General features: G+C 42.4%; 1 protein-coding gene across 2 annotated transcripts in view; it reads right to left on the bottom strand.

Annotated features, from left to right (window-relative positions):
* Positions 1 to 27,416, bottom strand: part of LOC113951768 (neuronal acetylcholine receptor subunit alpha-7-like) — a 57,103-nt gene that overhangs the window by 1,491 nt on the left and 28,196 nt on the right. The window contains exons 3-9 of one of the 2 annotated variants that reach the window (XM_027653167.1): positions 25,145 to 25,189; positions 23,410 to 23,519; positions 20,966 to 21,045; positions 19,645 to 19,812; positions 17,745 to 17,939; positions 16,358 to 16,444; positions 4,995 to 5,104 (exon numbers count right to left, since the gene is read on the bottom strand). In XM_027653167.1, the coding sequence (XP_027508968.1) occupies positions 4,995 to 5,104; positions 16,358 to 16,444; positions 17,745 to 17,939; positions 19,645 to 19,812; positions 20,966 to 21,045; positions 23,410 to 23,519; positions 25,145 to 25,189 (795 nt within the window). The remainder of the gene's footprint in view (positions 1 to 4,994; positions 5,105 to 16,357; positions 16,445 to 17,744; positions 17,940 to 19,644; positions 19,813 to 20,965; positions 21,046 to 23,409; positions 23,520 to 25,144; positions 25,190 to 27,416) is intronic. The other variant, XM_027653168.1, reaches the window with a different exon arrangement.

Raw genomic sequence — 27,416 nt, 5'->3', positions numbered from 1 at the left:
TTGTTTATTCTAAATAAAAAGCTTTGATTGGCTTTTGATGTTTTGGTTTTTTGGGGGGGGGAAGACATTTGTACCCCTTTGAAGAGTTCAACCACGTAATACAGGAGGTGCTTCTAAAAAAGAGTAAAAGTATATCAATTATATTTAGCAGTTCCAAGTCTGAATGCTGCTGTTAATTTCTGTCATTTCCCTGTGCGCTGGTGCATCACGAGACTGCCCTAACCGGAACATGGCAGATTGTGCCTCATATGTTTCCTGTCAGGGTCACCAAACGAGCTAACTCTGCAGAGTGCATCCAGAATTTTTTCCCAGTGAAATGATCTTCAGGTGTTTTGTGTGAAATCTAAGCCTGCTAGAATTCCCGTTGGTAACATTGTTAACTGTGAAAGGCAGTAAAAAGGATGTGGAACCAGTAACATCTTATGTAAAGAGCAACAAACTAAATCCGTAAAATCTTGTAATTAGAAAGTCCTCCTGGTGTTATGTGTACAACATCGACATTTGCAATGTGCTTGTGAAAGACCCTCCATGCAACCAGGCCTCTTTAATGACTTTATCATCCTGGTTTCAAGTCAAATAATCTGATGTCCACGAGAGAACAGATGTGGTCTCTGGTTTCACTTCAGAGCCTTGGCCCAGGACTCCCTGTGTAATCGCGCTCCAGTTACTTTGGTCATATTTGACCTAGGACCACAATTTGCCTCCAAAATCATTGAACATGCAGGATAAGATGACTCCTACGTTTTCACAGTACAGACACAGGAATGGGAAAATTACAGTTAGCAATTTAAGTTGCTGCTGTAATGACAAACATAATTTCAGAAAGGAGGAAGCGTTAATAAACACAAATGGGAAAAATAATAATAGCAAAAGCCAAAACCAATGGCCAATGAAAGGCAGTTACACCTTTTTTTTTTTAATTCTGCAGTGTGAGCTGTTCTGTGCCACAGCCCTGTACCATTCTCTTGTGAGCCATTCTGCTACTCTCCCTCTAATGAATCTTTTCTTCTTCATCGTTATCCTGGTTTTGGCTGGAACAGAATTAATTTTCTTCCTAGTAACTGGTACAATGCTATGTTTTGAATTCAGTATGAGAATAACGTTGATAACACACTGATATTTTAGTTGTTGGCAAGTAGTGCTTAGCCTGAGTCAAGGACTTTTCAGTTTCCTGTGCTCTGCCAGTGAGCAGATGCACATGATGCCATGAGGGAGCAATGGCTTGGACTGCTGACCTGAACCAGCCGAAGGGATATTCCAAAGGGATATGAACTGTGGGAAGTTGGTTGGGAGCTGTTGATTGCTGCTCAGAGACAGGCTAGGCATCAGTCAGCAAGTGTTGAACAATTGTATTGTGCATCACTTATTTCTCTTACATTTTATTCCTCTCTTTCTCTTCCTTCCTTGATGTTTTTGGTAATATTATTATTACTAGTAATAGTAGTAATATTAGTAATATTATTACATCTTATTCTGTTTCAATTATTAAACTGTTCTTATCTCAACCCATGAAGTGTTGTTTTTTTCCTGATTTTCCTCCCCAGGAGGGAGGGAAGGTGAAGTATGAGCAAGTGGCTGCGTGGTACTTAGTTACCAGCTGGGTTCAAACTACGACAGTCCTGAAAGACTGTTTTCCTGTTATTCATATCGTTTTGTTTTCATTGAAGTCTTTAAATATTTTATTATCTCCTCTGTAGTTACCACTGACAGATAGAAACCCATAGTGTTGCAGCTTAAAAAAGCTGATCTTGCATTTAATTGAACTTAATTACAATGTACTCTGACTACTCATGGAAACAAAACGGGACAAAATGGAACAAGATAAAGGTCTTAATTGCTAGCAATATGTCAGCAGTGCCAGTGCCAAAGGGAAGAGAGAAATTAATTCTCCAGGACTGTGTAATTCCAAAATTCAATGTCAGACAACTTTCTTATTAGAAAATGTGAATGTGTCTGCCTTAGCTCTGGAAAGAGATATGAGTTGAAAAAAAGAATTCCTCTGGTACAGGAATACTGCTTTTTTCTTCAGAGTTTTTACTTCTTAGGGAAATTACATTTATAACTACAGTCAAACACATTTTCCACAGAAAAATAAATACTCAGAAGACAGCAACACAGCTTTTAATATGCTTGGATTTTCAAATGCTCTATTTCCTTGAAAACAGACATTTAGGCACAATCTGTTCTTGTCGTACCAATTAACTGAGGAGACAGCTGCAGCATACGGGTTGCTGGAGAACAGACTGGATATGATGATACGAATTTATACTCTCACCTGCACTGTCATATCTGGGTTTCTATGAAGGAAGGACACAGATACAGGTGCCTTCAGAGGTCAGCAGCCTAACAGGGCTGTGAGCTTCTCCACTACGGTCCTCCCCTAATGAAAATACAGCTGCACTGATGGCTCCCATCACAGTCACCTGCCTGGCCTGGTCCAGAGGAGGCAGTCTCCAATTAAAGCTCTCTTGATAAGGGGCATCAGCACCTGAGCAAATCTGTACATGTCCAGGTTTGAAGCATATCAAAAGGAAAGTCCAAAGCCTAGTGAACCTGACTTAGGCACAACAAAGAGCCAGAGAGCTCTTGCTTTTCCCCCCAAAACTCTTTCTTCTCAGTTCTTGGTCTCTCCATCTCTCTTTCCTATGCAACAGTCTTGGTTGTCAGTAGAGAAAGATCAGTTGGGCTGTAGCCCATGCCTGATGTTATTTACTCCCAAACGGCTCAGTAGCTGGGCCTTCTTCAGTGCTCTTTTCCATGTTATCTCAGCAGACATTGTCAAAAGTGTCAATCAGCCATCAGCTCTCACTTCTCAACTGAGTAGCCAACAAATGCCTTGACTGAACACCTTGGATTTGAACTCCTGTCTTGGAAAAAGCTGGCTTTAGTAAGTCACCAAAAATTAATAGAAAGGAAGGCACAATTCTCAGCAGCAAAATAAGGGAAGAAGTGAACACCTACAGAGAGGCTAAACACTAACAGGCACTCTCCTCCCTCTCCTGGTGCAAAGGCCAAGCACAGAGACCTTGAAAGGTAGGCAGGGAAAAGAAGATGCTCAACTGTAAATACTTTAGGAAGCAGGTGCTTAGGCAACTTGTCCAGTCAAATCTTCTGGGTCTGCAGCTTCTCCCATACAAGCCCAAAGATCCAATGCCTTCCCTTGCAACTTACTTCAGCAGCTAAATCCTTTTAAGCAGCAGGTGAGAACAATCTTGTAACAATATACAATTAATCAGGGTTAGAGTTTTGCCATAAACTGATGTTTGGCTCTGCCAGGATGAGGATATTGTGGGGAATACGTAGATGGTAAGGATAGCTGCTGGTACTGAAAATGCAGCAAACAAGTTTTATGTAAAAAATTTCCTTCTTTCTGAAGCTGGCTATCTTAGATTCCTGGGTTTTATGAGGCAAAAGTCTTTTAAGGTGTCTCTGTAAGAAACACCTTACACAGGTGGATGGGGGAAACTAAAAAGAAAAAAAAAAAGGAGATTTTGCCATGAATCCCAACAACTGAGCCTTGTCCATATGTCACAGAGGACAAATACCTACTGTTGCGGGGTCAGCCTCTTCCCTACACACTTGGAATTCACCCTTTTCCTCTTGAGATCCCTCGGTCCTGTCAACTTGTCTGGTCTACAGCTTTTACAGTCTATTGTCTGTGCTTCCCAGTAATGCTTTCCACAGTCTTGGCTTCCTGATGGCATGTTTTGTAATGTGTGACAGTTCAGCTGTGAGGTCACTGTTCAAGGTTCCTCCAAAGTGAGAATTTGTTGTACGCTCTGTTTCAAGAAGAGAAACTAAGAAACTGGTAGAGAGAAGGAGCTGACTTGCAGGGTCTGTGAGACACATGAGCCATTGTGTCTATGTTCTTCAAAAGGTAGACAAAACAATAAAATTTTCTACGGGGGCTCTTACACTGCTGCATACCCTGAACATTTAGACATCTGAAGCATGTTTGCCCAGATTTGTGCCCTCAGGTTTTGCTTACATGCAGGTTCTTCCAGAATTCACATGCTCTGATGTCTTGAAACTAAAGAGGATTTTAAATAATACAGCGCTTTGAGAAATAATTGTGAGTATGCTTCATTGTTATTGGACTTTAAAAAAAAATGCATTGAAGCAGCAGTTTATTTTAAGAGAGGCTAAATTAGAAAGCTGTTCTGTGCTTGGACTGACAATGGTAACCATGTGATACTCAACATCATGTCAGGATAATTGTCTAGCATGACAAATGTGGTGAATGAGATACCAGAGGATGCTGTACAACCAGACTTTGGTGAAACCAGGGTGGTAGATAGCTGACTGTGACTCTTTGTATCTGCTTCTGCTTTCATTCTTTTACATTTTATAATTACAAAGCACAAGTTGCCTATGCTAAAATCAATTAGTAAAAGGAGAGGGAGGGAAAAAACCCATCATTTTCCTTAAACTTGAAAATCTGAAGGAAACATTCCTTTTAAAAGCCAGCTGGCATTGGTGCCAGACCTCACTGGGCTAACAAAGTCTACTGCTGTCTGTAGAGAAGTCTGTAGAGAAAAGAGGGTCCACATGCTAATGCACTGAGAATGGATCAGATGGCAGTAGACAAACTGCCCAGTAGAGACTGGTGTTTGTTTAGCACTTTGCAATGTCACATTTTGTCAGTAGTGGTGTCTGCTGGATAAGAAATCAAAGGTGGTGCCCACGAGATCAGCACTTGCAAAGTGGGTGCTGAGCAAAATTACTTTGTCATGACTTAACCACTCCGCTGTAAGTGTAAATAGAAAACCCAAATAAGAAAGACTGGTTTTAATGGAAAAGTAAATTTAGTATGTTTTTGTTCTTTAACTCCATTAGCAAACATAAGTATCAAATATGCTATCTATAGCTTACTGTTCATATTAGTGGAGAACAAATTCCGTCCCTCACCTATAAAAAATTTACTATAGCTTTTAGATTTTATTTTTTTTCTTTCAGTATGAGCCTGTTGAATGTTTACCACGAAAGCTGCTTACCCATTTGGGCATCTTTCCCGCCTGGGGGTCGTGATGGTGAAACTGCAGAACCAGCACTGTTACCACGACAGACAGACCAACGATGACCATGATGCTAGCGAAATACTGAGCTGCAAGGAAAAGTAGGACCTGGTTAAGGAGGGGAAAATCCAAACAAAGAGCAAATAGCATTCCTTGGCCGTGCCTTGAGATCTACATTTGAGAAGCGCTGCATCACGTCCAAACACCCTCTTCTCTGAACTGCTACACTGGAGCACTTGAGGCCTTTGAGGTTTCCAGTGTATGTGCTTAGCTCCCTCCTCTCCAGTGAGGGAAGAGGGAAAACTGCTTGGTTTTTGCCCCAGAGAGGAATGTAGAGTCCCATGGTAAGGACAGCTCCATGCCTGCTGCTGAGGCAGTGAGAATTTGAGCTGACAACACCTACTGAACAGCAGCATCCCCAGTCCTGGATCTCCCATTCTACAAGCAGAGGTGCTGCAGGGAGATGCTGTCCTCATGGTGCCACTGGATCCCTTCAGAAAGTGTCACCAGTTCCCCACCTTTGTCCCACTACTACTCACAAGTGATTAGGCATATTTTTCGTTACTCCTCTTTGCCCTCAAGACCACTTCTTCTGGTTCCTATGAAAGCACACCACACCTTTCTTGAATGCTAAATTCAAATCTGCTGTGCAGGAAAGAAATCAGGATCTTGAATGCCAGAACTGAGACTTGAAGCCTTATCTCCTAAGTGGCAGTACAGCTTTGTCATGCCAGGAGTGAGGTTGATGTACTGGAGTGTAAAGAAGAATTACCCACAGGGATAATGACATTTGAAGGTTTCAGTGGCAAAATACCAGGGAGCATTACTGTTGGCTGATAGGATGGTACATTGTGGAATAGAATGTCACACTGCCCCAGACTACAGCCTTTTCCAGCCCTCCCTTCTGCAGCTTGCAGGAAAAGTAAAAAATTCAGTACAAGCTCCAAGGCAAGTTTTGTTCTGTCTGTGTTTCTGAATACCAAACCTCACTGCTTCAGCAGCAAAAAACTTGTTCATAATAATGAGGTTCTCGGGCCTTCCTGAAACCAATGCTGCAATTGCTTCAAGAGGAAGATATGGCTTTTCCATGGCAAAATGAATTATGTATCTAGATTAGAGGAATACTCCCAAGGGTGAGTTGAATTTAAAGGTCTCTGTTGTGCTTATTCATGAGAGAAGAGAGTCAACAAGCAGGCAGAAGCAGAGCAGAGCAGGAACTCAGGTTTCAGGGAAGCTATTACATGCCCCATGTAACAGAAACACAGTAGTGTTGATATCATTTAACTTCCTTAAACTCTATGCATTTTGATGCCACCAGACTTTAATGGCCTGAAGTGGTCCATTTAAAATGGCTTTGGCTAAGATTTTTCACATGTCCTTGGAAAATTAGTCACTTGGTTAAACTTGGACAGAACCTGTTGTTATCTGACTCAAGATCCCAGCCAATGATCAGCAGAGGAATTGATACTCCTGGAGTTTTTCTTATGCTGTAAACCTAGGAGCAGAGGTCAGTGAACTGCTGTGTAGACCCGCTAGTAAATGGAAAACAGTTCTCTGAGGAATAGAGTGGGAACCACAGGGGAGCTGTGGACCCATAAAGAGAGATGCGTTATGGTTTTGCCTGGTAATAATCGAGGAAGAGTCTGGGTGTGCATCATGTGCATTTTGAGGGGGTGAGGTGGGGTGCTTCTCCTCAAGGTGCAGTGGAGCTTTCAGTTGGAAAGTAAGGATGGAGGACATAGGGCATAGTACTTCAGCCCTGTATGTTGCTGTCAGGCAATCAAATGTCACAAGATATCCGGTAGAAAGATTTATGGCCCCCAAGTAGGTGCAGGTGCAGGTGCAGGTGCAGGTGCTGTATTTATTTCAGAGAGACAAATCTGGAAATGCCCAGACCTACTCTAAGTGGATTTTGCCAGCCCTGAAGAACCAACAGGGAAAGGGGAGGAAGAAGGTAGCAATGACTGGCAGAGTTGTTAGTCTTTCACATCTCTGGTTGGAGATGTGATGAAGGCTGTTGCCTTCTTTTCTGTGACAAGAGGATGTAGACCAAATAGCCTTTGGTCAAAAAGGAATTGCTAGGCCATGTGTCCATGGGTCTCTGATTGAAAATATAACTGTCCTTAGAACATACAACCAGGTAGGGATGATCAAGACCCTGAGTCTGGACTCAGTGGTAGTTCCCTTGTAAGGGAAGGAAAGGCCCCAGAACTGAGGGGGTATGTCCATCAGGCAAAATGTTCCTGGCTCTGAAATGGTATACATACCTACTCAGCATTTTCTGATCTTTCCTTTCAGAGTTTAATCCCACATCCTTTCTTTCCTGGGAGCACAAAAACATGGTCTTCCTGCAGCAGTGAGGAGAGCTGCTGAGGAAGACTTCTGTGCTGTCTTCCATGCACCTAAAATCATGGGTTAATCTTTCTCCACTCTGCTGGCTTGGCATCTCTGTTCCTGGCAGTCTTTAACCCCCACACCAGCAAGGTCAAACTCATCACTTGGTAGCAGCTAAAAGGGCTGCTGTCCCTGTTCACCTCTAGCACCCCCTCTGATATGACCATGACCCAAACTTCTGCAGCAACCCTGTGAGCAGAGAAGCCCTGCTGCTGAAAGGATCGAGCTGCAATGTTCACAGATAACACTCCTCCTTGGAGCCAAAGGACTGCAGTCTTCACTCACTCTGCCCTAGCCCCACACTGCCATGAATTAGTGAACTCTATTTCTGGGTCTCCACCAATGTTGCTGAGCAAAGACATAGAATGCTCTCCTGTTAGATGTTGCAAGGGGAGATAAGTAATAGAGGAAGAGCTGTGCTTAGGTCTCCCAAGCAGCAGCTCTTGCCTAGTCACCAGACTCTTTTTGACAGTATCTTAGAGTCCGTCTAAGTCCTATAGCACTTATCCATTTGGGGCTTTGAAGTCGTTGTATTCAAAAAATCCTATCCCCATGTGTGTCTGTTGGCAGGGATAAATGCAAATCTGATTTTGCAAAGAAGCCCTTTCATTTAAACTGCAGGGGGGAAATGGTCAGCAACTCTCACTAACAATCTCTCTATGTCCTACTTGTTACTCCTGGTTGCTTGGTCAACTTGGAGTCTTTAACAAATTATTTCACTCTGGGAAGTGTGTCAGGAACAGCCATGCCGGACTGGGGTGCATTTGAAAGACCAGAGACCTGGTTACTGTTAAGTCAGATGCTCTGAGGCACAGCTGGTAAGTGACGGACACATTCTGGAGGGGAAGTAGCTCATTTACACTCTGCCCTGGACAGCTTCCACAGGCCAGGAAAATGGACCAGAAGACCTGTGTTTGGAGCCCCTTGATATCGCTGACTTACACAGCACCATTCCTCAGGGATACTGAAGTGTGTACTGGTCACTTCTCACTGCTCTTCATACGTTTTAAAACATGTGTGATGCTTTCTTCAGCAGTTGTATGTGAACAGAAAAGCTGTTTTGGATGCTTGGTTCATCTCCTTAAAACAGCATAAAATATTTGCTCTTCTACAATTGATTTTATTCTCTTTATTTGGCAAAGGAGGAATGATATAACATAATATCTGGATAGCTGTTTAACACTTGGGAGTTGTCATCCTCTGTCTCAGCACTATCATAAGATGATACTGTTGTCTTAGCAAATATAGATTTAATAAAAGCACAGATAGTCAGTAAGGTCTTCTAAAAAGTCAGCAAGAACAGCTATTTGTTCTTGCAGGCATATTCTGACGTCACCTATATCAAAAGGATAACAATGACTTGCAATTTATAACTTGAAGGGCATTCAGCACCGTTTTTAGATGTTTTTGAAGACACACTGCTGAAGTGGAACTGGATTAACTTCAAGGACTAATTAGGAACAAGGTAAAGTAAAACAGAATCCTGAAGAGGAGCAAGATGATTCCAGATGGATGCTTTGCCTTGTTGATTTTATCACTGAACACTAACTGAGAAATCAGTTATCATATCCTGTGAACGTCAATCACAGGAAAGGCAGAGCATCTCCACTGTGACCAGTTGCAGTCTTGTTCCTGGGAAATAGTGGGGGAAGGAGGAGAGCATTGTGCTCAATTATCCACATTGCTCAAGTTGGACTCCTCCCACTGATGTTCCTGTTTCTATCCTGTCTTTCCAGGAAATGCCAGGTTTTGCCTGCGAAATGATGGACTGGTTTAGAGCTGCACTAAGTTGAGTAATTTCAGCCTTTCCGAGTGCTTTGTGCTTCTTGTGACCTCAGAATGAAATATTCATTGCTCTTCCTTCTGGAAACAGTCCAGGTTAATGAACTGAAGCCTGTGGAGGATACTGGGGGGCTTCCAAGCACTCTTCTTTGCTCCTATGGCAGGGATCAGGCCTGGTGCTGGGCAGCTGCTGTGGCAGTCTGCAATGGGCAATGGCAGAGTTACTCAGAGACCAAGAAAGTTAAAAGACAGAGGAGAAATTCTGTTGTGGAGTTACTGTTGTACACAAACAGCAAAGTATGACAGAGGAGGACATAGGCATGAAAACGATTTCCCGCATTGTTGAGATTAGTTGTGGCAGACACACCTTGTGATCCATGAGCTCCCAATGACAGTAGAAAGTGAAGAGCATCGTCTCAGTCTAGACAGTCCCTCATGAGACATCTTAAAAGAGTGAGAGATTTCAGGATTGGACTCTGTGTCTGCCTGTTGATTATGGTACTTGTAGAGGGAACAGAGGCAGCGTTTTAGCAGTGTTTTCAAACTCTTCCCCTCCCACATGTTTTCAAAGAATAGAACTGCGTATTTGAAAAGTAAAACTCTTCTTTTTTTCTTTCCTTCCCCTCCTGCTGCACCCCTCTCCCCCCTGATTAAAAAGGCATCCAAGATTCTTGGCTTTGGGAAAAGCACAACTGATCACGGGACATGAAACTGTAAGAGTTGCTGAGAATGAGAATTTGTGTTTTGTGAAAGAGACTGAGCAGGGTCCTGGCACCAGCAAGGTACCAGGCAGAACCATGTAAGGGAGGGGGGGGGAAATATTCCAAAAACTCAAAAAAAGACAGGGTAAAGTGAAATGGCATCATCTGAGAACATACAGGAAGATGACAGAAAGTGTAACAGGAGATTAATCTAATTTTCTCTCTCTAGTTAGAACCACTAATGCCTGATGTTTGTAACTTAAAACAATCTGTGACTCCTGGAGGTGGCAAAGCACCCCATTGTTTCCCTGTTTCAGTAATTTGCAATCTCATTTGCTGTATGACTAAATGTGAGAAATCACCCGAAGCATCTGCTGCCAACTCAGTTATTCACAGTGTAAAACCTTCAAGCTTATTGAAATAATGTAGGCATGATGAGGAATGGCAAGGAGAGGATACAGCTGAAAAATGTCATCATAACAAAGCCCTAAGCAGCAAGTAAATGTTGTATCTTTTAAAGATGCAAGCAGAAGAGCTCAGCAAAATAAGACAGAGAGAAATGCAGTTTCGCTAAGTGGAGATGAAGATAATTTTATTTTTATTGTGTATTATTTGATACGTCCTGCCAAAACATCAAGCATCATGTAGATGTTAATCATAGGAAGTGACAGCTTCTCATATTCATGTTCCCCTTTCAAACACTGTCCATGACCAGCTTCCAGGTGTTCCACACTTTCTGCCATAAACTCCTCTTAAAGCAAAATACAGAATTTTGATCCCAAACCAGTGGTGTTATTTTGGAAAGAGCTGGTAGGAAATAAAGATTTGCAGCACTTTGAAGTTATTTAGGTGTGGAAACCAGTCAGAAATTATTAACCAATTCTCCTGTGGAAGTGGATGCCTTGCATTGACAGATGTGAAAAGTGTTTATGGAAGAAACAAATCATCTGACTGGCCTGAGAGGTCTGAGCATTTAATTTCAAGATTTGACTTTTAAGCATAAGCATGCCTTATCTACTTTGACAAAGTATTTTGAAAGTGATTCCTCTTCAGAGCACTGGCTAGGATGGATGAAGAGCAACCAGTTCAGAGCTTATTGCAGCCTCGGTCTCAAGCTCAAGGAGTCCTGCTGTAGGTGCTCCTGGCTGTTTCTGTGTGTGACTGTACTTTGTGCTGCCTGGGGCCTGAACTCAAAGCCTGCAGAGTCTTGGATCAATACAAGTGTAAAGACCTGGGTGGGATGTTCAAAGCAAGCATTTTAGGGTCTGTGACTACACAGTGTCACTCTGTTCCCACAGCAGTGGGACTGCAACACAGTAAACCAGAGATGAAAGCAAAGATGGACGTGGGTGAAGGAGGTTCCCCACAGCTGGTGTCTCACTGCAGAATGGAACAAGTGGGGCTTATAAGTGGTTACTGATGTGTTCTTAAAAACAAAACACCTGGTGCAGGATCACAGCAGGATGGGGAAGTATGGACAGCTACAAACTTTACCATGCCGTGTGGCCCCAAAAGTTTTCCCCTTCTGGAAGTGCTACTGCAAGCAGGTAGAAAGAAGATGTGTTGGTTAGGCTCCTAATTAGGTACATCTCAATATTCCAAAGCAATGGTTTTTGGCCATGTCTGACTTTAACATGGGCTGTGGATTGTTCCGTCTTTCTGAAAAACTGGCTGGTTTTGGTAGGAACTAAACATGACATTAGGAGATGAATTTTTTTAAGTTTATGAGCCCAAACTAGCAGCTTATCCTGAGACAGTTTTTAAGACATTCCTACAGCAGTGCATGATAAATTTGATTCTGTTCACTGCTCTATTTGGTGCCACTGAATGTGGGACCACACGATCACCAACTATGCAATCTTAAGCAGGCTCCTGTCAAAGGACAGTCATGAATGGGAAAAGTTATAGATAGGAATCTCTATTGACTTAGGGGAATTTGTTCCTTAGTAACTTCTTAATGCATGATTTCCTTGCCATAATTACAAGGTTACTTTTCAACAGAAAACAAAGTTTAATGAAAAAGATCAGGGATATGAAGACTTTAAAGGAATTCAGGCGTATGTCTTTTGCCTAAGGAAGGAATTCATCCTTTCTCCAGAGATGATCACATAACCATTAACAAAACCAGATCTGATTATCCACAGCTATTTACATAGAATCATAGAATCATTTAGGTTTGAAAATACCTCTAATATCATTGAGTTCAATCGTTCACCTAACATGGATCACATTGTCTTCATAGAAATAAAACAGTCCTTACAGTTCAGATCTAAATGCCTCAAATGTAGTTCTCAGATGAATTACCTAAGCCTTTAGTTTCAAGGGGCAGGGCCTGAGTTTGCACAAAAGCTCTAATAAAAATAACAGTATTTGTTAATAACAGTATTCGTTTAATTTTGGTTTGGTCATTGAACCAGGAAATCAACACAGTGGGACACGGATATCCTTTCTTACGTAATGCACTGGACTGGGTGGAATAGTGGGGATGGGAAGGTGCATGAAATTCCCATGAAATTACTGGTATGTATAGTGTAGCAATAAACCTGCATTATATGGGAAAAACTGTTGTTTAAACATGTCTTAAAATGGCTTTTGGTGGTCTCTTTGCAAACACATGCTTCTTCCTCCCAGCACCCCCCACAACAAGTGTTATCCATGCAGGAATGTCCTGGGAAGGTGTCCTGAGGTGTTTCCCATTGGCCTTTGTTAACTCCTTCCTGTGATTGGGTGTTCCTGTAAGCCCCTTGAGACTTCTAACTGGTTACTCTGTGAATCCTCCTAAACCCTATAAATGCAGCATCCCCCACAATAAAGCTCTCTCTTGCCTCCTCTCTACGCCCGGTGTCCTGTGTCCCTGCCGGCCATGGGGCCACGTGCGGTGGGGGGGGGGTGGGAGCATCTCTCCCCTCCAGGCTCAGGGTCAGAAGAGATCCCTGAAGAAACCCCTGGAGTTCCCTTTCCCCATCCTTCAAGGCGTCGCAATGGTTCTTCAGATGGAAATGGAACTAGAACTGGGCCACCCCACGCCGTGGGTGGGGAAAGGGATCCAGAGTATAGTACAAGAAAAAATTGTGCATAATTGCATAGGTTTTTAGAAACAGAAAAAACGGTTGTCATATACCTGAGCTGTGTCACACAGACTTCATGATTTTACCCAGTGATTAGTGCACTCAGACCAGTAATTAAGGTGTGTATCACATCTGGAGTTCTCTGTATTTCTGTGTATACTTTCCTCAAGTAATGAACTCCAGCTGTCTACTTACATAGACTCTCGGTAAAAGTAATTTTAAAGAGAAAAATTAGAAGTGAGTAAAATTACGAGTGCCTTCCCGAGAGGCATGATTAAGCTATCGTAGGAAGGGTAAGTTTAGGACACAGCTGCTGCTATGTAGCCATGTTCTGAAAGTCTTTTAGGAGCTACAGTCTGGAGTTTTTAAGTGCCAGGAGGGACTTCCAGGATGCTGTAGAGAAAGAAGCCTTATTCATAAAATTGACTTCTGAATTCTGTGTTGGACTCTGACTAAAATGTTCTGTTTGCAGATGTCATGGGAGGACCTTAATGCTTTTGATTTAAATGGTTGAGCTGATTGCTATGGGATGGTTAATGTTTTAAACAGAAACAGAAGCATCTTTCTCTGGTTCAGTCTTCTCCTTTCTTTGGCATCTCTGCAAAAGAGCAGGATTCGACTTTTGAAATATTGTGGTGCCCTGTTTCACGTAGATGTGTGCTGTTGGAAGCATCTTTCAAAATATCTAGTTTCCCAAAAAGAGAGGATGTGCTGAAGAAGGATGGGAGCAGACATGCTGCTGGGCAAGGAGCAGCTACCTGCTGATGCAAATGCAAATCCCAAAAAGCTGAGTGAGAGCGAGGGGTCAGCTTGTCCAGCTGGAACATTTCTTGGCACAGAAAGTGGATGGCTAAACTAGTCTGAGAGGTGCTTCTTTTATTGTTAATGTAATTTGAGGCCAGGGGAGAGTGGCCTTGACTAAGATGAACTGGGGGGTGATTTCCACATTTCTTTGTAAAAATGTTCCAAAGTGCAGAAGCTGGTACTTTTTTTAAATATCATATTAGACCAGTTCTCCTTTGCTTCCTCAAAGACACTCCAAACAGCAGCTGCGAGAATTTCCTGTGCTATTACAGTTCAGTAGTTAAAGCTAGGGTCAGAAGGAGGAGAAAATAAATTAGGCATTAGTGGTTTTGAAATAGCAAAGGCTGCAGGGGTTCATTCAGGTTCAGGTAGGTGTGGATGCTTGTTTTATTTTAAAAATTCAGGCCCTAAGAATATAATGCAGATTTTTTTAAAGTGGAGTCATGTTTTCAAAGTATCTCTGCTCCCACAGTCATGAAGACAAGCAACAGTGACTTTTCTGGTGATGAGCAGTGAATCTTTCTGCTTCAAGATCAAATTACCTGCATTCTTTACTAACCACATGCTTTAGAAGATTTGTTTATTCCTGTAACCTCATGCTAGGCATATTGATTCTCCAAATGTAGAATGAGCTGTCCAAATACATTCCTTTTCCTCACGTTAATTTCTGGGGATTTTAACAGGACTAGAGATAACACTGGAAAACTGTGATCATGACCTGATATATTCAGTTCAGCAGCTAAAATATCCCATTTGGGAATACCTGTAAGATCACCATGGAGAGATTATGCTATATCATCCTGTTAGAGTAAGGATGAGGTTTTCAGAACTCAAAATCATGTAAAACCACCCAGCCCAGCTCTGAGCACTTGCTGAACAAGGGCTGTTTGGGTGCAGTGGATGAGGGAGTCAGGGATTGATTGTAAGATCTGAACATGCCCAAATCCACAGGATCACACAGGTGTCACCGAGAGTCCTAACAGTATCACTGCAAGACCATGGAGATGGGGTGAGTTCCCTGACAACTGGAGAAAGACAGATGGTACATCCATCTCCAAAAAGCCCAAAAGGACAATCCAGAGAACTATAGCTCTGTCCTTATGACTTCTGTCCCTGGGTAAATCAGGGAGCAAGTCCTTAAGGAACATTTCTGGGCATTTGAAGATAAGGGTGGGGTCCGGGAACAGTCATCCAGCATTTAACAAGGATAAATCTTGTCTGACCAACGTGATTGCCTTCTATAATAAATTACAATATTTGCATATATGAGAGAGCAGTGGATGTCATTTACATCCACTTTAGCAATGCTATAATAAACAGAAATTGGTCTGTTATTACAGCATCAAAGTCTGTAAAAATACATAACTGTTCATAGCTTTTTTTGGTTTAAATCTTACATCCTGTGATAGCAGACCGTATTAATAGAAACTGTTCTGGTTAAAGCTAGTGGACTGGGCATAGGCAAGTGTACTCATTTATTAATTCTAAATGGTTTTTGTTAGGTATTACACAAAACAAAAATACATGAACAGTGGTTCAAGATGCCTTGTGTCTCCCCACTACACACAAAGTTTCTCTTAGAGTTGTATCTATCTCCATTGTGCCATAGGTATATGTTCAGAAGGGTGTTTTGTTAGTCATTTGGAAGCTCCTGTATGACTCAGAGTCAAGAGTCCTGCTGATTTTCACTAAGATGTGTAAGCTTTTTGGAGGTTTTCAGAAACCTTTGCCTACGGGTGTCATTGTCCTAACTGTGGTATGCTCATCCTCCTTCCCCAAAGTTAGGTCTAGATTTAAATCCTTGAAGAGAGATAATGAGCTCAGCTGAGTAAATGCTCTTGCATACTATTCATGATATAACTTCTGTGAGGCTTTCATTGTACAATGGTGAGGCCCATCTTCCATCAGCACCCAGATGTATTGTTGAGTATTGTGTTAATTTCTGCTGTCTGGAATGTGTACTTGAGTCATGATTTGCACTCACAGGTTTTCCTGTGGTGTTCCTTCTTTATTTTGTAAAATACAACAGGTTTATTTTCTCTACCCTGCAATGATGTCTCAAGTTCACTTCTCAACTGAGAAACTGAGGCCCCATGAGATCAAGGTAAAGGGATAATCCTATAAAAACAGAGGATGTAATAATGCCTATCTGGCCCATGTTCCCAAGATGATGATCTGTCCCACAGTTTTCAGTATATATTAAAAATGTTCCAGCTATGTATTTGAATTTTGACTATTGTACTCTGAGTTGCTTTTCGGATAGAGAGAAGAGAAGGAGAAGGGGGAAGGCGGGGAAGAGTTGTGTAACAGTGGGGAGGCAGGGCAATGCAGAAGAAGAAAGATGAATTTTCCCCAGAGTTGTTTCTGTGTTCTCTCAATCCTTGCAGTTACCAGCTCATCTGATATTTCCTTTTTGTGTCCATCATGTGGGTTCTTTTCACACATGCGAAATAACAAAGTCCAGACTGACATTCAGTCCTGACATCGCTGAATGCAAAACCAGAGTAACAGAAAGAGTCAGTCCTCAAATTGGCTTTGAACAGCTCTTAAGAGGCATCATACACTGTGCACAAAGCAGAGAAAATCAACTTACCTATTAGTGGGACTGAGTCAGAAGTTGCAGGCATGATCTCAGCCACAAGCAGCATGAATACAGTCAAGGAAAGAAGGACAGTGATACCTGCAGGGAATGAACATGTTGGGGAAGAATGAGGCACATGAACTCTGCAGCTGCTCCTCTGAGGTCTTTGCTGTTAAATATAGCTTTGTCCTGATCTACAGAAAAGCCAAACCCACGACTTCACGCCTGTCAGTGCAGATGAGAACTTCCACGAAGTGAGAGAATTTTTGGATGCAACTCTATCTGCTGTCTTTTTGCTTTTTCCTAATACACACAAACCCTTGCTCCTCTTAAAGTAATGGAGAAATCTTTCCTGCTGAGTGAAACGAAGCTTGCAGAACTGCTGAACTACATTGCTTTTCCAAAACACAGCACAAACAAAGGCCAGATGGTTGTTAAGGGTTGGAAGAGGCTTGCACAGACAGGAGTCTAGGTTTTGCTATTGCATATTATATAACATCCCCCAAAGAGATACAGCCTGTTTTAAAAGAAGAACTTTATTCTATCTGGAAAGGCTGTTGCTAAAGCTAACTGTCCTGGTACTGAGAAATCACAAGGTCAGCACATGAACATTAGATCCTATTTTTGTGTCAACATTCTACTTCAGCTCAAATTAGTCTGTTCTTTGTCTCCATCCTGTATTTCACAGATAGCAATTGTAACATCCATAGCCTGTGTTTTACCTCTTGTAAGACAGGCTGCTCAGATACTTGTTTCTCTTACTAATACTAAGGATGCTTCATATGATCTAAAAGGCTCTGCCCTGCAACAGAATCATGCACAATTAACCCTTAAGGTCTCATCTGTTGTATTTCCAGCTCTCCTCTGTCTTGTCTTGGAAGAACCCTTCCTGTTTTTATCAACATAAACACAACAGTAAATATAATTTATCCCTTTCTTGTCTGTCACTGCTTTGCATTCATAGGGGATTCATGGCTAGGTGGTTTGGGAGCTGAACTTTAAAAGCAAAAATCCAGCGTCCAGCTGCTGCTGCTCAAAAGCCTTCACTATTTGTATCTTGGTATGTCCTGTCTGAAAAACAAAGTTAATCAGCTATGAAATGCATCGAGATGTAGTAAAGAACATAACAACGAGCAGGACAGAATGCTATCACTTCCGCCTGTGCCAACAGCTTATTTTTCAGCCTTCTCCCATGTTAAAGTCCAAAAGATTTTAGGATTGTTTAGAACAGGAAGTGTGAATATCATACAGAAAGCTGTTGTCCTTTTTCTGCAGCCAAACAAGTACTTCTATTGCTCTCCTAGTGAAAACTTAATCCATCAAGCACCACATCACCACGAGATATTTATTTTCTGTTTTATAGGATGTTTATGAAATAAATGAATACTTTAGCACTCACCTAAAGAAATCTTCTCCCCTGAATCAGCTGGCAAAAGGAATACGAGCAGTGCCAAGCCAGATATGAGAACACAGGGAATGAGTAGATTCAAGCCATAGTAGAGGGTGCGTCGGCGCATGGTGATCGTGTACGTCACATCTGGGTATGGTTCTTTGCAGCATTCATAGTACATCTCGTTCCTCTTTCCTGGGACACCTACAGAGAGGGAGATAAGAGCAGTGGGGAGAGGTGCAAGACTCCTAGTTATCCCCCTGGACTGGGCCAATGTGTGTCACCTCCCTCTGCTGTTCCCCGTCTACCTTTTGTGTTTTCTAGGGTTTACTTTAATGCCTTCTGAGTCACTTGAACCCAGATTAGCCAAGAAAGCTCCTCTGGGCTAGAGGAAAACAGTGCTGAGCATCCCAACCTCAACATGAAAAATGTGCATTCTGCCTTCCTACATCCCGTGAGTGTTGACATACTGCTGGTGTCATATTCACTAGCACACACAGCAGATTTTCTGTGTGACAAGTGCCACTGCTTCTTATTTTTCTGTCATTGTTTGATACACATTTGCTTTTTTTTTTGTCAAGAAAAACACACAGGATATGGGTTAATTTTCAAAAAAGGGTGTTACGTTAAGTTTAAAGCCTGTGATACTTGAAGGTTAAGAAGCATAGTTTTCCAATACAGCTGTGCTGCAGGGTTGGCCATGGTGAGTCTGCTGCAGTAGATTGCCTGACATGCTGCATGATGAGGACTGCAGCAGCACAGAGAATGTCAGGGGATCTGGAAGACTTCAGCACCTTGTATCTTTCATGCCAAAAATTTCTCACTTTTTTTCATTTCTGTGAACAGGACAGAAGATGTGATGATGTGCATATTTTGGCAGGAGCCTAGCAAAGTCTTCATAAAGGATATAGCTGTGGCTTGCCTGAGGTGTTACTGCTTTTGCTGTATGAGCTAGATAAGTACTTGTTTTGTTCTCCCCTGTTCAGGGTTGAAGGCAGACAAACCACAGACTCTTAATCAGATATGCAAAGTTATCAGACAGAAATAAGCACTATAAAGGAATACTGGATAGTCAGGAGTGCTCTGAAATAAGGACTAAAGCACTAAGTTATGAGGACTTCACTATGGAGTCCTCTGGCTTCTCATAAAGCTGAATATAATTTTTCAGATTCCCTGAACAGTAAAACTACTGCATGCAGTTGGTCAGGGTAGTTATTTCCTTGTCTATATATCCAGACTGGAAGATAAAATGTCTTCTTTGTAGCCTCTCCTTAGAGTTGTCAAGTTCCATCAATTTCCGTAGCATTGCTTCTGACTTATAACTGCAAAAATGAGTTCAAAATAACCCACTAGAAACTCACACTGAATGCCTGGTTCTTATTTTGAAAATGCAGGTGTCTTCCAAAGCACAGAAGAGAAGAGAGACATACTAATCTGCAGTTATTATGAACACTTCTGTACACTGGTACACACTTCGATGGTTTTCTGGGTGAGAGAGATTCATTTATGTAAAAGTTTTGCTGAAGTACTTTTTGTTGAAGTATTTTTTACACTAATCAATTTTGCTGGTGTGTTAGAATAAATGTGACAGTAGTGTTCCGTGCACCTACATGAGGCACATCCAAGTTTAGTACTGACAAACTGCTCAGATGCATCAAGACTAGTAGCTTTCATTTATATACTCAGTGGCAGGCACTTGCATCAGAACACAGTGTTTCCAGACACAGTTCAATGAATGTGGTTGAAAGGCTGCCTCTGATCTGATTTTTTTTTCTCCCTTTTTGCTTCTTCCTACATATAAATTCTTAATATCTGTATTTCATGTCCCAGTGCGATTGATCATTTCTATATATTCGGGGGTTGCCTTTGAAAATTAGGCCATTGAAAATTTTTAGGCCAGCCAATTTACCCACTAAATCCCATTCTCCATTTGAGATGTAGTTGGACATATCAGCCTCGAGCATCTGCAGGTCAATCAACCAGCCACTGTGAGTCCAGGAGCCAAACTTCAAATCACACTTCTGCACATCAAAGGGGAACCAGCGGACATCAATATAACAGGTGCTCTTCAAAATGCCTGTGGATAGAAATTAGTCACGATCAAGCATGTGCAGGATGCATTTCATATTACCCTTATCTGTCTGATTGATTGTGAGCAAGTTTCCTCTCCAGAAAGTATGTGTGATACAGTTATGGGGTAACCAAACAAGTATTGCAGGTGGAAGGTGCTGACACGAGTGGAATAACCTCTCTTCTTCTGCCAGTGAAGACCCACCTCTCACTGCATCCTTGAGGTAGTTTGCCCAGGAGCAGCCCAGCCTGTCTCCCAGTGCTGGCTGGCCTCAGCAGGCTACAGGCAGTGCTGACAGAAGGACAGAGTACACAAATGTGCACTCACAGAGGCTGTAGTTCCTGTGAGGAACTACTTCTGAAAGGAGTTCCTGGTTAGGCTCTGTCCTAGACCCACCATACCGTGAAAATACATTATGATGCTAAACCTTGCTCAGTGCTGGCCTTTATAGACTTGTGTTAACCTGAGCCTTGAATTTTACTCTGGATGTGTCTAGTCCAGTTTAAGGGGTCTCAGAGGTAGGGGACAACAGTGGACCAGCCATCAGGGAAGTCTCTGTTGGGACCTGTGGACATGCCTGGGGGCTATACTGTGCTATGACACCAAGTTTGGGCGCTTTTTTGTCCACCACAGTGAGTAACTGTGAAACAGCCCGTGTGTTTGCTGGTGGGTCCTGGCTGCTGGACTCTGCAGGCATGGAATCAGCAGTACAGATGGAAAAGAGGCTGAGACTTGGGTCCAGCTGGCTGAGATCAATCCCAGTTTTTCTTTTCACTTGGACTTGTAGCCTCAGCCTGGCAGAAGGACTTCAATGCAGAGTGAGGGCTGCTCTCAGGGCCTCCTCTAGTCACACACCTCCCCACTCAACAAAGACCTAACTGGACTGCATATGTGATGGTGCACACCATCTTGCTTTGGATGATATCTCAGGTGGGCCTCTGGAAGTTCTAAGCAAACTGCTCAGGAGAATGTTTTATTGACTTGTGAAGTGGAAATACACTACTGATAATGGATGTAAATTATCTCAGTGGGTCTGTCCCATAACTACCCAGCTTGCAAAATTTCCACAGACTGCTTTAAAACATCTTGGTTTCATTCATGAAGGCAAATTGCTTGTATTAATTTGATTAAAAGCAAACAAATGTTCTCTGTGTCCTACCTGGAGGAATATATTGGCAGGATCCAGAGTAATTCACCAGCACATTCGTGTGAAATGTCGCATCAAACCTTTCATCTGCACTGTAACACAATATAAACAAAACATAACAAAACAGAGAAAGAACAACCTGATGTTTGAGAACGGTGTAGCAACTGTCAACATGGAAATAATATTTTGTCTGAATCAACCCATAGAAAGTCTAAATTTAGTTCCTACACCTGGGCGAAGAGTCTACCCTTGACCTGCATCTCAGTTTCTCATAGACACTGTCAGCCTGCCCCTGGGCAGATGGGTTGTATGCTGTCATGTCATCAAAGAAGTGAAAGGCAGAGCGTTGGATGTCTCAGAGCACAGGTAGAAGGGAAAGGATCAAAAGTGTCATATTAGCTGTATCCAAAAACTGGGCAGTTGGTACACTGAGGCTTTTCTAGGGCAGCTGTCAGAATGAGGCAGCTCACCGTACAAATCAAGTTATCTGCTACCCAGATATCTGTTGTAACAGCAATGGTGGCCTGACTTAGCAATTCTGCAGTCTCTTGGGATGCAGAGGGCTGAGGGTTTGCTTCTAGTATTGGAGGAAGGCTCTGGGGAGAAGCTGTTTTAGAGGCCTTGTACAAGGAGATTCATTGAGACCCAGAGAGCAAAAACCAGGTGAAAGGGACCAAGAAAACAGAATTTCCTTACTGTTCCAAGCAATTCTGTGAAAATTAAGGGAGTAATGAGCCAGACCATGACAAGAATTGTCCAAAGGAGCAAGGTCTGGGGCCTTTTTTCAGAAGATCTCTTGGGAACAGATTAACCACAGAGGATTCCCTGGGCTTATGGAACCTTGCCTGTGGTGGCTGTGTGCAGGTCTATATTACATCACTACACCACCTTACATGCCCTATCTCTCAACCAGGTGTAGAAAATTCAGACCCTCCATTCCTCTTCTGATCTGCTCTATATCCATGTCTTGAGTCCTCAGTCCTCATTATTGCCCCCAGAACCAAACAAGGCAGATAAAACTGAAAAGGCTAGCTGCAGAATGAGTGGTAATTATCAAAGACATAAAAGGTGACAAAAAAGGGCTTTATAAATACAAGCAAACAAGGAGAAGACAAAGATAGATTCATCACTTGCTGTGAAAGGAAAGAAAACCACAGGATGCAGAGAGTTCCAGTATCCTGCACCCTCTGAGCTTCACTCTTTACAATTAATTCTCGCACAGTGGCAGGAATTCATGGCAGAATACGGGAAGAAAAGGTTAAAGAAGTGTAGATAAGACAGATTCTACTCAGCAGAGCTGATGAAATTTACTCTTGAGAACTGAAAGGACTGGCCGAAATACCCTCTGAAGCATTAACAATTATCTGTGAGGACTTGTGGAGAACAGGGAACGGCACAGTGAATTAGGAAGATCAAAGAAAATTCTGACTTTTTTTAAAGGTGAAATTATAGACACGTCATTCTAACTTCAAAGAAAATGAGGTGAAAACAGCTGGCACAGATTTGTGAAGAGCCAACTGCATCAAATCAATCTAATTTTCTTACTGACTAAAAGGAGGTAGGTGATATATCTGAACTTCACCATGTTCTTATAAAGTACAGTAATATGGACCAGGCTGTATGCTTCCTTTTTTAGAGACTGACAAGGAATAAAAAGACAATAAGGACCAAAGTTGAAGTAAAGAAGAACACTGAAACAATTCAGATGTCTCCAAGCATCCTTTGGATATTTTGCTGTGAGTGCTTGGAATGGAAGATGAGTCTTGGTGAACTAGGGAAACTAGCAGAATTAATTTAATCTGGATAATTAGAAAGTATTACTCTGAAAACTCTCAGAGAAAGACATATCAGTGAAACTCTATTGAGACAGCAGGGCTGAGACACAACATCTGTGGTTTGCAGTAGATCGAAAAAGAAGTCCAAAACTAAGATGCAAACTCAAAGCCCTCTCCTCCTGGAAAGCATTAAGGAAACAGCTGTCTAGAGAACTTCCACTCCGTTCAGCACTGAAGAGGTACTGGCTAGAGAGCTAGATTCAGCTCTGGAGGAGGAAAAACAGACTAGAGAGTGTTCAGAGTGGAAGAGGAATGACGGAGAGATTTATGAAATATATGATGAGTAAAGTGAGAAGAAAATCTATTTGTTTACTTCAATCAGGAATACTATGATAGATACACGATAGTAATTTTCCAGGAGAGACGTGGTAATTATGAAGAGAGTATGGATAGTTTTCACTCTGCGTTCACTGAGAAGAAGTTAAAGACATCTGCAGAACTACAGCAAGGAAGACTTAGATACTAGAAAAATCTCTTCGCTGGTGCTTGTTTGGTTTCGTGACTCTTTCAAGTGTAAGAACCAAACCCATATATGGCAAAAGGCACAGAATATCAGTGAAGCACAGCTGATTTTCAGCACCCAGTTCTAGTCTCCCAGCAGCCATTGCACATCTTGCTTACCTGTTATACAGCAGAATGTCTGGTACCCAAATCTGGTCAGCAGGAAATCGCAAGTTCTGCACCCCTGGGTATTCATATTGATCCCAAGACAGGTAAACATCAACCCAAGACTGTTGGCAAACACATACATCAGATTATATGAGCTTGTAAAACTCTTCTAAGTTGTCTGGAGTATTATGGGAACAGAAGGGCTTTTGCCAGTAGGAATAGCAGGAGTATGATAACAGTTTAATGCTCAGCTTTAATTATTAAGAAAGGTTGGCATAAATACATAGGAAATAACAATGTGACTAATGAAGCTGTGAGCCATACATTAGTGTTTAGCTCTGCACTCTGTGGCCTGAAGCCAGGCATCCCAAACCTTTCCTGGTGGGCTGGCAGGCACACTGGTTCTGAGGTGAGGTGATTTAAATGATTTGGGTACTGTCACTGGTAGGTGGACCATGGTTGGGTGACTATTTCAATAACAAATTGCTATGAGAGGTAGGCAAGTGAACTTTGTATGCCAAGGGGTTGTTTCTGATTTCCACCTCAACACAAACAGTTAATTCAAGAAAGGAACAACTTTTTGGCTGAACCTTGTGACTTACAGCAAACCTCAGTGGTGGGGCTGTAAGGGAAAGGGAAACCCTTATCGGTGCTGATATCTTTATAACTATATATCCATATATCTATATAGATATATAGACATTCTGTTGCAAGGGACAGGACACCCAAGGGTCTGTTCTAACAATCCTGTACTCGGATAGGTTTGTCTGGGTTCGTTTTTGTGATGGAAAACCACTCATTCCTGCTGCAAATCCCAGCAGGTAACTGAGGAAGAAACAGCCTGTTCCGTTGAACACATTAATATGAGATAGCGTTTGGCTGAGGAAATCAAAAACGAATTAGTTCAATCATTCATGTCTCCCACTGGTTTTTTCTTCAAGAACTGCAACTTTATTGAGCACAAGCTGTTAAGGAGATCTGTTTATGCACCATAAAAACACTATATCCCTCACCATAGGCAGCCAACAGCAGACCAGATGGGGAACTCCCTTCCCCAAAGCCCTGAGTGAAGATCAATTTTGCTTATCCTGTATGACTTGTGGAGGTCAATCCTCAGCTGGAGCAGGTTGCAGAATGGGGAGAAGGAATGTTTATGGATGAGGTTTGTAAAGCACAAGGGAAGGCAATGTACCCAGTGATGTGCCAGGGTACTGCCAGCAGTGCAGCAGGGAGCTGTCTGTGATCCCCAGCCATCCCACCACCCAGTCAGAGCACTCTGCATGTGGTCCAATGTAGCTGGGTCACTTCTGTGATCAGGGAAAAGTGATGGGAATTTTGTGACTTCGCTCTCTGTTTCAGATAGGGGTGGAGATTTTCCCAGAAGTAGCAAGTACAGGGAGCCTGTGTCGTACAGGTGTCTGGCTCCTTCCCAAGTCCCCATCACTGGTTATGAAGAGGGCCTTCAGACCCTTGAAGAAACTCTTCTTAGTCATAATGGTACCCTAACACTGGGCTCTTTGTTACTAGATCCCTACATCCACTGGCTTAACAATGCAGTTGGTTTCATACTCCAAGGGTCAACAGGTCTCCCCAAAGGGTTATGTAGACTCCTGAATTTCATTTTCAAAGCTTAAAGGAGCACTAGGGAAATTTTAAAGGACTTAAAATGCCTACTTTTATCGAATTATAGACAAGTTAATAGATAGCAATCTTGCTTTTCAACTAAGAAATCACACAGGCTACTCACCATCTGCAGCCAAGCATTTGTGATCAACACCTGGTTCTTCTCATCCTTTGAACGAAAGCAGGAAGGAAAGAGAAAAGAAGAGAAAAAGGATGATACTCAAAGTACAGTTTGATTACAGGTGGAAGAGTTTCTAATTCTTTTAGAAAACCCAGATTCTCAGGGTACCTAAACCAAACTTTATGAAGTAGATTGTGAGCTCAGTTGAAAACCACTGAAATGCATTATTTGGTCCAGACAATAGTGATTCTTTGCTATCCTTTAAACCTACAGACCTCCTGTGTTTATCAGAACTAATCACCAACAGAAGAGAAAACAATAGATTATTTTTCTTATTTTGCTGGGGACAGGCAAACTCCTTACCAAAAGCATCACTTTTACCTTTTAGCTACTTTGTCAAAACAAGATGATTTCCAGTACCACACAGCATGAAAGTAAGTAGTTGGAGAGATTTTATATTGTATTTGCTGCCACTGCAAAACGACAGTGAAATAGTGCTGGAAGTGCTGTTCTTTTGGAGTGTCAGCACTGCGTAGCTTAGCTCAGGCTGAAAGGAAAGGAAGGGCTGGCCTTGGGAAGAAGCTAGCACATGGTAAAAAGGACACAAGTGCTGCCTGAGAGGGAGCTTTCATGGCATCTGCACAGAGTAGCAGTCTGTAAATGCAGAGGCCGTGGGGAAGCAGCTGTGACTCACAACAGAAGCAAAGATGCCCTCACCACTGAGTTGGAGCCCAAATGCTTTGAGACACAAAAGGTGCCTAGCTTGCTGCAGCTAGCCTTCAAGTGCAGGACCCTGCAGTGCTGCTGCCACAGCGTCCCATGCAGGAATTGCAGACTCCCAAACTAATGCATGAAGGAAAACTGCTCAGAGAAGCCTCCTTATTATTGATTCCCCAGCACATAGGACACTGGGCCACTGGTACTGCTGAATTCCTTAGCATGAACCCTGTCTGTGTCATGATCTACTCTCTTCACCCGTTTGGGTTGTTGAAGCTGCAGAAACACCACAACCTAGAAAGGGAGACATCACTGATCTGGAGGATTCCTGTTGTTTTGGCACTGTGGCCCCAGTTATGTGCTGCACTCAGCCTCCTATCCTCACGAAAAGTACATTTCAAGCATGAAACAGCTCTTTGCCAGAGCGATCCACACAAAACTGTCTATCACACTACCTCCTCTTGAGTCCCCTTGCAACCTGCCTAAACTGCTTCTGCTGCTGTGATATGGCACTCAAAAATCAGATACGATTTTACATCATTATACTGTTCATGTATTTCCTTTTCTCCTCTCTGCTGCTCCCGAAATTGTGACAGAAAATGTGTGCCTCTCTCTGCAAACCACAACCTGCCTCCAGAGGCCCTGTCCATCTGCTGCTCCTTTTGTTCCCTGGGTTGCTGTGGCTGAAGCAACTGTAAGTCAGTCCACAGAAAAATAAGAAAAGAAAAATCACACAGAGGACTAAACTTATTAAGACACATTTTTTAGATGCTGAAGCATTCAAAGGAATAAACACTAACTTTGAAAAATATAAAATCCTAAAAAAAAAAACCCCAGAGCTGGTAATTGACAGAGTCATCAGAGCTAACTGCCTCCGCTGGTGTGGGAAATGAAAGTAACACAGGTTGCGTGTCCCAAGGATCCTCAGAGGTCAGCCATCAGCCCATCTGACTGATACATTCCTAGCCACCAGTGACTCCTAATGTCTCTTTTAGGGATGGCAAGCATGATGCTTGTCTGCATTGCACATCAAATCCTAGCAACATTTTGTGTTGCTATCCAATCCATAAATTCTTTATGTTTATAAGCTGCACATTTTCTTCTTATACAAAGACTTTCTGTGTATTGCTAAAGAAGCCTGAACACCATGATTAAATTGAGGGTCAGCAACAGCCCATGCTTTTCCTGTGCAAAATTAAGGGTTGTCCCCATCTACATTTAACTCTACAGGGAAGAGGAGGAGGGAAATCTTCCTCATTTTGCTGGCTACCTGAGTAAGCCACAGGGAGATGCACTGAAGTCCAGTGTGGATCTGGGAGGTTATGGGTTTCCAGCATGTGGAGCTGCCTTCCCCCAGGAGCCTTCCATATTTGGCTCTGGATTTACAAGGAAATCCTTTTTGCCTAACACAGTAACTTTATACTCAGCAGCTTGCAAAGGATGACGTCTCAGGCTGACTTGTATTTCACAAAATGGTCTGTTACCCTTACCTGTTTCTCTGTCGCACCATTGTGTGTGAGATATTAATGACCTGGCTAATCAGATTTGACTACAAACA

The sequence above is a fragment of the Corapipo altera genome, unplaced genomic scaffold (genome assembly GCF_003945725.1).
Source record: "Corapipo altera isolate COAL_440 unplaced genomic scaffold, ASM394572v1 61305, whole genome shotgun sequence".
Taxonomy (NCBI): Eukaryota; Metazoa; Chordata; class Aves; order Passeriformes; family Pipridae; genus Corapipo; species Corapipo altera.
Note: the sequence above shows the minus strand (reverse complement) of the source record. Positions and strands in the feature narration are given on the sequence as shown.